The following is an 11487-nucleotide window of genomic DNA, read 5'->3' on the forward strand; positions in this document are numbered from 1 at the left end:
TTATCACTTTAAGACTTGGGAGCACTAATATTAACAGCGGTGAACATAGAATTGGATAGTTTCCTAGTTCAAAGATAAGGTATGAAATTGTGATTGATAAATAAAGACAGATCTAAAGGTAAAAATAAACATTTTTTTGTTTCTATTTAGCTTCTTTATGATTTTTTTTTTTCATACGGGTTCCATAGTAATTTCGTGTTTTGGGGTTTGGTGAAGGGTGACTGATTTGACTAGTTGAGAACTACCCTATTGAATAGCCAACATCCAGCTGTATATTGTCCTTATTAACGGAATAGATAAAGGAAAAGGAAATGGAACGTAATATGGTAGGTAATATGTTAGAGGCGGGTGTAGTAAGGGAGTATGTTTCAGAGTATGCTAGTCCTACTTTAGTGGCGGTTTTAGACGTAAATGATAACAACTTTTCAAATTAAACATTTTTGTTGATGTATTGTAATTTGTGTTGTATAACTGTGAGAGGCATATAGCTACAGAACAGTGTCTATGTTTCAGGTCAAGTATGTGAATTGATTGGTTCGTGTCTTGATGAGAGCAAAGCAAAAGAAACACAGGCTCAGCTACTGTCACGAGACTTCTCGATTAGCTCAGATGGGAGACCTCCATAAGGATTTAACGATTGGCTCAGATTGGACGCCTCGATAAGGTTTTAACGATTGGCTTAGATTGGATGTCTTGATAAAGATTTATCGGTTGGCTCAGATTGGACGCCTCGATAAGGTTTTACCGATTGGCTCAGATTGGAGACCTTGATAAGAATTTATCGATTGGCTCAGATTGGAGACCTCGATAAGGAGTTAATGGTTGGCTCAGATTGGATGCCTTGATAAAGATTTGTCGATTGGCTCAGATTGGACGCCTCGATAAGGATTTAACGATTGGCTCAGATTGGAGATCTCGACAACGATTTATTGATTGGCTCAGATTGGAGACTTAGATTAGGATTTAACGATTAGCTCAGACTGGAGACCTCGATAAGGATTTAAAGATTGGCTCAGATTGGATGCCTTTGATAAGAATTTATCGAATGGCTCAGATAGGATGCTACAAATTATTTGTATGAATCATTAGTTTAATAATGGGTAACCGATTGATCGGATCCTAAAAAGTTTTCAAGGTGATTGAATAGGCATCGTATCTTGTTTTAAAAAATATATAATAAGTACTATTGTAATTAACGAAATACAAAAGTAACGTAAGTTTTAAGTATTTTTTTAAAATGATTCATATTTAGTTTGTAAATTAATTTGCAACTTTAGTTATTAATTTTCTTAATTTATTTTTTTGTCTTATTCGTGTGATTTGTTACTAAAACTTAAGTTTTATTAGTAGTATTATTAGTAGTAGTATGTTATTCGTTAAGATTGGCCAATAAGTAAAGTTCCTACTTATTTGATTATTATTTAAAAGATTCTGATGCAACTTTGTAACATAATTTGCTACTATAGTTATACAACAGTTACGATATTTGAACCTGCTATTATTGTTTTATTTATTACTAAGTATCTGTAATTTATTGTTAAGATTGAGCAACTGACCAAAGTACCGATTGTTAGGGTTCCACCGGGTGTCGTGCGCGGGGACGCACACGTTGTCAGGATGGACGATTGTTAGGGTTCGTAATGTTTATTTATTTAATTAATTATTATTAGATTATATAACTTAATAACAGACGGAATAAAGTCGTGAATCTGTGTCACGACTTTATTATTTTTAATTTGGAACTGGCATATTATTTCATTTGTTTTTATTTTGATTTCTTCTTTTTCGAACGGGAACGTTTTCCCGCTTTTTTGAAAAGGCGGTGACGTGGAATTTGGTTCGGTTGCGGTAATCTGTTATGAAGAGTTGAAGAGTTAACATTGTTTATGAAAATATAACATTATTCAAGAGAATTGCTGAATTGTTTGATTACGACGAGCACCTCCCCACCTGAGAGCAGTAGTATTATCATATTAAGTATTAGGTACGAGGATGTATATGTAGGATGAGGAGCTCGGTGGCGCAACGGTAACCGCGCTCGGGTTGCGATTATTGAAGTTAAGCAACTTTCGCAAAGGCCGGTCGTTAATAACCATCAATCCGCACGGGCCCGCGTTATGGTTTAAGGCCCGATCTCCCTATCCATCTATAGGGAAGGCCCGTGCCCCAGCAGTGGGGACGTTAATGGGCTGATGATGGTGATGATGTATATGTAGGTAGTTTTATGTAGGTTTATCATGCACTTTAATTGTTACGAAAGATTGCGGATTATCCCGACATCCTCTGGATGTCTGAACCCTTAAATGCTATCTCCTCAATAAAATATTACTTAATAATAATATTAAGAATCTACCAACTTCTCAACAACAGATAACTTTATATAATAATGTTCATTTTTGTCTAACTTTAGACGTGAAAAGGCCATTAATTTCCAAATGTAAATTAATCAAAAGCGGCAATCACGAAATTATAATGAGCTTCAATTTTAGTATATTTTAACTGCCGCATTCAAAGGCGTTTTCTCGCGCCGTTCGATAGATATCACGAAAATAAAAGATGGAGGCGACTGGTAGAGAAAATAGACTCGTTGAAATCTAATTTCGCGTACCATAACGGGCAGGCACTTGACTCCGATGAGCCATCCGCGACAGACGCGCTCATATCAATTCCTTAATTGAGCCGGTCTCCGGCGCCTTCGCTTCAGCGCGTCTGAAAAACCCCGCCTTACCCGCTCCTGAAGCGAATTTTTGCAGAGACCATAAACAACTTTTATAATTCCTGTTCAAACTTTTTATAGGGTTCCATTTTTAAACAAACGAATCATTAATTAAAATACCAACTTATAATTGCTTTCTTTAATCAAAGAATTCGACAATATCTATACTAAAAGACTAAAATCCTAGACTCTTCGTTTCCACCTAATCCTATTCACCTGTTTAAGGTAAGGCTTACTTTCTCTTGTTGACGTCACTCCATATCGTCATCGTACGTCTGGTGGATGTAGTAGGGTCCTTCGTTACACCGCGGCCCATCGCAGGAGAAGTTGTCGAACTCACAGTACTCCCCCACTATCGTCTGTTGAAGAACCATGAATATTGGTTAATATAATGCAGGATTGAGGATCACCGAGCTTTGTTCAGATTCATTTAGGTACTTACAATGATAATTGAGAATATAAGGGGTCCTATATTGTAAGGAATTTGTCACGTAATTCGTAAATCGGTCGGTTTTCTTTAAATGAAATGAAATGAAATTAATTTATTGTAGTAAATGTGGTCATACATAGTGAAGGAAGTAAATATTTTGACATAAATATTCTGACATACAATAGGTAATTATTATATTATTAATCTAATCTTACTCTAAATTACCTCAAAAAGTTATATTTACATCAAATTTACACAAAATTATTAGGATTCAATAACTCGTTCAAAGAATAAAAAACCTTTTCTCTTAGCCATAGCTTTAACTTTAGACAGAAATGTTTTAAAGGAAGTTCTCTTAAATGGCTGGGGAGGGCATTTAAAATAAAGACGTAGGTACTGTTAGTAAATAAATATTATACCTACTATAGAATATCGAATTGAATATTTCTAACAACTATAAATAGGAAGTAAGCATGTCACATAATACTTATATGGAAAGTATGAATTTCCGTAATCTTAGTCGCTATCCGAGAAGCTTTAAAATATTCTGAGAATTTCCATTTCTCAGAGAGATCCGCTCTTTCTTAGATTCCTAACGTTCATTGAGGCGCGATAGGTCTTCGTAACAATTTATTTATATACAGGCTGGCATACTAAAAAAATATAGAAATTGATATCAAAAAACACATAGGGTGGTATGAATAAACTAATCTCAGCTGAGACTGCCCTCAAGATCATGCACAAGTCCCTGTTTTTGTATAAGAACTGTCACATTTGACATGATCTTGAGGGCAGTCTCAAAGCTGAGATTAGTTTATTACCGACTTCAAAAAAGGAGGAGGTTCTCAATTCGACCGTATATTTTTTAATACCACGATTGTATGCGTACAGGTGGAATGTACCATTTTGACCATTCTCACATATTATAAGTACAAAAAAATACCTACAGAATGTCAGCGACACCATACCAAATACTGAGGGGGATGATACAGCTCATGATTCTGCGTCAATATCAAGTGTTTAATATTATTATTTTTGTCTTTTTTTGCAAAAGTATGCGATGGAGCATTCCACTAGGCATTACCTACATGGCTTGAAGCTGATTATCCAAAATATAAGACGCTTCCGTGCTTCAGACAGAAGGCATGTTTAGTTCTGGCTGAGACATACCTATTTATGCAGATATATCTAGTACTTACCTACTTAAAAAAAAATCATTACTACTACACTCACTTACTACTTCTCTTACTTCTTACTTTTTTTTATAAATTGATTTGATTTGATTTTGGTTTAGTCGTTACATGGTACTCATCATCATCATCAGCCCATTAACGTCCCCACTGCTGGGGCACGGGCCTTCCCTATGGATGAATTAGGGAGATCGGGCCTTAAACCATCACGCTGGCCCAATGCGGATTGATGGTTATTAACGACTGCTAATGCAGCCGGAACCAACGGCTTAACGTGCCTTCCGAAGCACGGAGGGGCTCGAGACGAAAACTTTTTTTTTGTGGTCACCCATCCTATGACCGGCCTTTGCGAAAGTAGCTTAACTTCAACAATCGCAGACCGAGCGCGTTTACCGCTGCGCCACCGAGCTCCTCACTACTTAGCCAAAACTCAAGTCAACACCATTGGAGGCTCAATAACAACTGACGTCAAGTTTGGTCAGATCAGCTATCGGCTTCACAACCCACAGGCTAAGACGAGTAACATCGTGTTCTTACTTTAGTCGGGTGATCAGGGTCAGCCGGGGAGTCACACACGCACCGACCACACTGACAAGTCCCTCGGTTGGAGCACTCCGCGCCATCGTACACTCCTGGTTGGTAGCAGTTGTTCTCTATCTCCGAGCTGCTACATGTACACTTGGCGTTATCTTCTAAATTCACTGTAAAGAAGAAATGATTCTTATCTAGTAAGTACATAGGTTTACTATACATAAACACGCGCCTCTCAATCACTACGGACGAGAATACTCCACCACGCTCCACTATGGTTTGGTTGAGGCAAATAAATAAGCTACAAAATACTTACGAGTATAAACAATTCAGAATTTCTTTTGACGCAGGTGATATTAGAAGAAATTTGGTTTCTACCATTATAATTTTAATCACAACAATATTTTCTAAACTTATTTCCAATAAATTTACTTACCGACCTAATTTAGGTACTTTTTCCCGACCTTATTACCTACCTACTCCACTCTGAGTCGCATTCCTATTTATTTGTAGAAAATAAGTTACTTATAGGATATTACTTATATAACATAGTTACTTGATTGGTTGATGACGATCACTGGATATTTTGAAAATGTGGTAGATATTTAAATGGGTAGATAGTTACTTACGTCCGTGGTCCACATAATGCATGGCATTGTCCGCGCAAAAGTCTTCGAATAAGGGCAGATTCTTTGAAAAACATGTACTCTCAGCTTCACACCAGGAACAGTGGGGCAACCGCAAACAATCTACACACGATTTCTTTATACCGCACACCCATTGCTCGTCCATGACGAACGGTCGTCGGCGTCCGTAAACTGTTACTGCTAACACTACCAAAGTAACTATTACGAAGTTTTTCATTTCAGATTTCTAGTTTTAAATAAGTATTAAAGCAGGACTGATAGCTATAAAACAGTTCGATAACTGATTTATAAATAAGCACGCATTTATACGGAGATAGATAACCTTTATCCCTCATTGTTGCGTAAATTGTGTGTGGCCCCGTTATTAGAAGACGATAGTTTGAAGCCAGTATTCTGCTAGAGAAGTCGTATGACACATACCTAAGCTTCGAATGTGTTCTATGTAGGTACCTATATACTAAATAGTGTGAGAAAAATTCATGTTTTGTTTTCATCTGAAAGTACTTATATGTGGATACTGAAAATATTAGTTTTTTCTAACGTGGTGCGTAGGTACCTACAGTATAGTCAGTGTTGGACCTAGGGCGGTACGAACGGTACGGTCAAATCAGCCAAGACGGGGCCACCTTGGCTGGCAGCCCCGGATCTAGAGTGGAGTGGATTGGGCACACCTGCCCTGTGAATTAGACTTAGACCTCTTAGCGATAATCCCCCGCTCATACATTTAATGGCTGAAAATTTAAATGACTTATTTAAAAGATTAAAATACCTACATATATTTCGGTGGCCGTAAAAATAATCGAAAAAACTGTATTTTGAGGAGCGCCACTGTGAGGTCTTGCACCACCTAAATATTTTGCTAGGATCGCCACTGATTATACATAAACATAAATAGCCTATATACGTCCCACTGCTGGGCACAGGCTTCCCCTCATTCAACTGGAGGGGCCACTGATTATAGTAAAAAAAGAATAGTGTAATAAGTACTTACAAACGTAGAAACAATTCAAATAAATAATGTACCAAGGTACATATCTATTTTATTTTTTCTAATAAACCTGGGTTACTTAGATAGTTGTAATGATTCAACTACATACTAATGAAACATACTTGCGAAAGAAAAAACAATAATAAATAATGCATTAGTAGTAACGTTTTAGTGCGCTATGACTGTACATAAGTTGAAGGTACCTAACAGGAGACAATGCGATTTCAGCAAACATAAATCTTCGACATTGCGAGTTCAGCCACATCGTCCATTAGTTCCATTGCAAATCAGTGACTTCAGTGCGTGAGCCTAATAGGAAAGTATGTTCAAAATACAATCAACTTTACAAAATAAAGTAGATTGCTTTGACTACTTGTGCTGCTTGTGGTAGTGTCTACCATTATAAGGATCTGAGCGTAATTATGTTTATGCGAGGTCTTTTTTCTACGTTATACTGTTTATGTCGTCGATGACTTGTTACCATAGCAAAATTAACCTTAAATCGTAACTTGCAGTCGTTTTAATCAAAGTACTTTCAGAGTTCTATCTTTTTATTTTGAAGTAGGCTAAAATGGCCAAAAAGCTTTATGTCTAAAGCTTCGAATGAGACGTAGACAGAGAAACTAATAGACTAAATAATGTTTTTTGTTTCATTCGCACTAGAAAGAGATAAGCCAACACAGAAACCGTAAGAAAAAAGGGGATAGCATTATCTATTTTTTGTCCTTGTCGCTGTAACCTGTTTTTTACCTGACCACAAAACGTCAAAATGACAGTCTGTGTGCAAACATTTAACTGATTCTGCGTTTTTACTCTAAATAAATACTTATTAGTGTTTCTTAGCTTCCAAGTACATTTTTTTTGGACAAAATCAATAGCGTAATAATAACAATGCCAGTATGTAGTGTTTTAGCGTGTGAAAACAGAACATATCGAAGCAGTCCGGGTACATCCTATCACAGGTACAATTTCCATTAAATTATACCTTAAAACTCTTTATTTCTGTGTTTTATTCTCGTAAAATCTTCAATTTGGTGTTAGAAAGAGATTCCAGTGTAATTGCAGGTGATTTTTCGTGTTTTTTTCTGTAATTACAAAATCACCACGAAATTTTAGTGTTGCCTACCGAACAGTTATTTTTACCCTAAATTTTCACAAAAAAGTCATATCAAGCGGAACCAATTACTTACTGTCTATTATTATTTATATGTTGTTGTCATTAAAGGTTTCCACTTCAAGACTCAAGAACGTGAACGCACTGATTGGGTTAAAGCATGTGGAAGAACAAACTGGGAACCGCCTAAAAGTTCTGTAATATGCTCTAAGCATTTTGATGACAACTTCTTTATTAAACATGGAGATAGAACAAGTCCCAACCAAGTTCTGTCATGTAAGTTATTATATGTTCCTCTTGGATATATTATGACCAAGAAGAAGTCAATTTACCTTTCAATCAATCCTGATATTTTATAAAGTTTATTTTTATTTACAGTTGGAAAATATTTCTGTACCAAGTTGTTCACCATCCTCAATGCAACATAGTGAAGTTGCCGGCATCCCTGCCAACTATATTTAGAAGCAGGAAAATCCAACTAAGCGAGGTAAGCTACTGGTATTTGAAACAACATACATACATAAACCCACGCCCGTATTCCCCGAAGCGGTGGGCAGAACTACAAATAATCGAGAATATATTTGCAGCCACTTTTGATTAAAAATGGGAGGCCACTTTTATTCCTCTGATCGATACTATTATCCATTTTTGTTATTTGTGTGTTGATGATTGAATTAAGAATCTGTTAACACTTTTCTCTCAATTTTTACGCCTTGAAATTGTCAATGAATGTTTTTTTTTTATTATTTCAGCCAAAAGATCATGATTACACAGATACGCCTCGGAAGAAAAAGTTAAAGCTTATGCTTGAAAGAAAAAGGGTTTTGTCAGAAACTCGATTGAAAAAACTACGTGCTGCAAGACAAGCGAACCGGCGTTTAGTAAAAAAAAAATGCTGAACTGTCTGACGTTATTGCTGAACTGCGGCTAAACTTTAAATTTTGAAAAACAGATCAACTCTTCTCTTTCATTTTTAAGAGATGATGCGTTAATAGAAGAAGCTTTCGAATCCGAGGAACTTGATTTTTCAGTAGACCATGACTATCTGCCAGATCCATCCCGTTTAACAGAATATACAAAACATGTAGTGGTATATATTGCGGGCTTTGTTGTTACCAAAGTGTCCAAAATAGTAAAGTGTCACGATTGCTTAAGTAGCATAGTGGAGATGTCAAATTTAAACTTGTTATTAATTTCCAAAAAAGACAAAGGCGGTTTGCGATATCCTTCTGCTGATGTAATAAATTTATGTGAAATTTCTGAAAGAATTTTTAGACAAAATGTCATACGGTTAAGTTTAAAAATACTGTCAACAAAAAAATATTTTAATGCTTTTAATCAGGGAATGTATACAACTAAGCCCAATTAAAGAGTTTTTTAAATTTCACGGCAACCGGTTTGACCATTCTCCTTTAGAAAGCCATGAAATGCTTTTGATGAAAGCCATAATTATGAATTATTTAAAAGTTCGGTTTCATCATTACGCCAAAAACTTATCAGAGCCTGATGTAAAAGTGCGAAATATGTACAACAAATTGACCCTGTTACGTAATCAATGAATATTTTCAGTTTATTATTTTTGTTTTTTTTATAGTCATTTAAACAAAGTTTCTTTGTATTAATGTGCAGTTTTATTGTTCTGTTCTACCGTCCTCTTACCCTTTACTTTTTTTAGCTTTACAGACTGCTTACCCCATATTTAACTGGGTTAAAAATCGGACTGTATAATAATATGGTGTTCAACTTAACACTGCTAATTAGCTAATTATCCATGCAAGCGAGTTTTCGACTTTGGTCGCACTGACTTAATTCACTGAATTTCTAATTCATTTGGTCGCCACTCGCAGACGACTACAGCGACTACGTTGGCCACTTGGTGTAATACGTTGAACCACTGTCGAAACTCGCTATTGGCTGTGACTAAAGTCCCTCATATAGGAACAGTTGCGTTTGGTTAAATGTATGGTCGTGGAGATCCTTGGGGGAGGCCTATGCCCAGCAGTGGGCGTCATACGGCTGTTGATGATGGTCCGCGCCACGAAAGAAGTCCCGCGGATTTTAATGGCAAGTCGCAGCGGCCGCACGACTTGTAACGGGGCGCGTATTCTTTTTTAAAGTATACAGACTTTTTTTTACGTGGCTTATTACAGTTTACCAACCATGTGGCAATATCCTTTCAATGAGTCATATTTTCCACATAGTAAAGTTTACCCTGGTTATGGGTAGTTTTTATTTGTGGCAATACGTATAAAAACTATACCTGTCTCATAGCCGGTTACACGGTGATTTACACCCGTATTCTCAGATGTCACTCAAGATTTCCTCCACTCGACTCAACCTTGGTTGAGGATTTTTGGTATTCATAGTTGACATTTACGTCCTCGACTTATGGTTCTTCCTCACTGGAGGTGAGTAAAAATTGAGGAATGAACTGTCAAATGTAAGGTACCTCGTGACCTACCTTAAGGACTACTCAACGCTTGAAATCCGTGCGAACGCTTGTTGTGACGATACTTTTTATATTACAAACTTCGATTTTTGTTATTAAAATGAGTGATAGTGACTTATATAGTGACTTTGAAGAGTTTATGGATTATGTTTATGATAATCCTTACGATTATCCGGCGCGGAAATATATCAGAGACGCTCAAAACCCTTTGGAATGTTACGACGAAGAACAATTTCAAAAACGCTTTCGATTTAGGAAAGATACCGTTGTTCATATGATATTGCCACTGATTGGATTGCAATCAAATGTAACCAACAAAGGGTTACCTTTACCACCCATATTGCAACTACTCATAGCGTTAAGATTTTATGCTACAGGAAACTTCCAGGTAAGTTAGCCATTCAAGCATTTATATAATTACTTATCTACAGTTATAAAAAATATTTACCAAACTATTTCTGTTTCAACAGATTGTTTGCGGAGACCTGCATAAGATCAGTCAGCCAGTTGTATCTAAAATCGTGGCTAAGCTATCGAAAATATTAGCAATGAAAGTAGTTGAGTTTATCAAGTTCCCTGGAGCACACGAGAGAGCCAACGTGAAGAGAGCATTTTACCAACGTGCTCAATTCCCAGGGGTAATCGGGTGCATTGACTGCACTCGCGTACCAATTAAAAATCCGAGTCGGGAAAATGGAGAACTTTTCAGAAATAGAAAAGGTGAGTTCTCTATAAATGTACAACTAATATGCGGGCCACAAATGTTGATTTACGACATTGTGGCAAGGTGGCCAGGATCTGCCCATGATTCCCGCATATTCAGCAACAGCCGTTGTAGTATGCGCTTTGAAGAAGGGGATTTAGTAGGTGCTGGCATACTTTTAGGGGACAGTGGATATGCACAGTCGTCTTACACGTATACTCCCGTGCTAAATCCACAAACACCAGCTCAGGAGCGCTACAACAGATCCCATATCAGTACTAGAAATATTATAGAAAGGCTGAATGGTGTCCTGAAAAGAAGATTTGCTTGTTTAAGCAGGAAGCTTCAGAACAAAATAAAAAATGTCCCTAACATCATCGTGGCATGTGCTGTATTGCACAATATCAGTGTTAACACTAACCAAGAAATGCCAGAACCCTTGAGGTCAAGGATAGACCCACCAACACCTGTTCCAGACAATGAACGAGGTAGTATTATAAGAGCTAGTTTTATCGCAAGACATTTTAGTTAAGTATAATTTTGTTATGTTAGTTATGTTTCCTCAGCAAAAAGAACGCCTTTTGTACCACTTGCTTCTTGTATTTAAATAATAAAGAGTTACTGTATTGTGTTATGTACTAGTTTAGTTTCTATCTAGTTGTTAGATATGTATTAAATACCTATAATATTATGTTATAATTCATATAGAAAAAGTTCTT

The 11487-nt window shown here is 36.6% G+C and overlaps 2 protein-coding genes and 1 long non-coding RNA gene across 3 annotated transcripts; 2 read left to right on the plus strand and 1 right to left on the minus strand.

Moving 5' to 3' along the window:
* Positions 1–2840: 2840 nt before the first annotated feature.
* Positions 2841–5814, minus strand: LOC126367247 (integrin beta-like protein 1). Its single transcript, XM_050010659.1, has 3 exons — positions 5497–5814; positions 4874–5037; positions 2841–3075 (listed from the first exon to the last, which is right to left on the minus strand). The coding sequence occupies exons 1-3, from the start codon at positions 5729–5731 to the stop codon at positions 2968–2970; spliced, it is 507 nt and encodes a 168-aa protein (XP_049866616.1). The 5' UTR covers positions 5732–5814; the 3' UTR covers positions 2841–2967.
* A 1376-nt stretch (positions 5815–7190) lies between these two features.
* On the plus strand, positions 7191–9189 carry LOC126367249 (uncharacterized). Its single transcript, XR_007566462.1, has 4 exons — positions 7191–7464; positions 7728–7892; positions 7995–8103; positions 8369–9189. It is a non-coding gene; the product is annotated as an uncharacterized LOC126367249 (long non-coding RNA).
* A 244-nt stretch (positions 9190–9433) lies between these two features.
* On the plus strand, positions 9434–11482 carry LOC126367719 (putative nuclease HARBI1). Its single transcript, XM_050011391.1, has 2 exons — positions 9434–10453; positions 10536–11482. The coding sequence occupies exons 1-2, from the start codon at positions 10166–10168 to the stop codon at positions 11298–11300; spliced, it is 1053 nt and encodes a 350-aa protein (XP_049867348.1). The 5' UTR covers positions 9434–10165; the 3' UTR covers positions 11301–11482.
* The last annotated feature ends 5 nt before the right edge of the window (positions 11483–11487 follow it).

Source organism: Pectinophora gossypiella, chromosome 6 (genome assembly GCF_024362695.1).
Source record: "Pectinophora gossypiella chromosome 6, ilPecGoss1.1, whole genome shotgun sequence".
Classification (NCBI taxonomy): domain Eukaryota; kingdom Metazoa; phylum Arthropoda; class Insecta; order Lepidoptera; family Gelechiidae; genus Pectinophora; species Pectinophora gossypiella.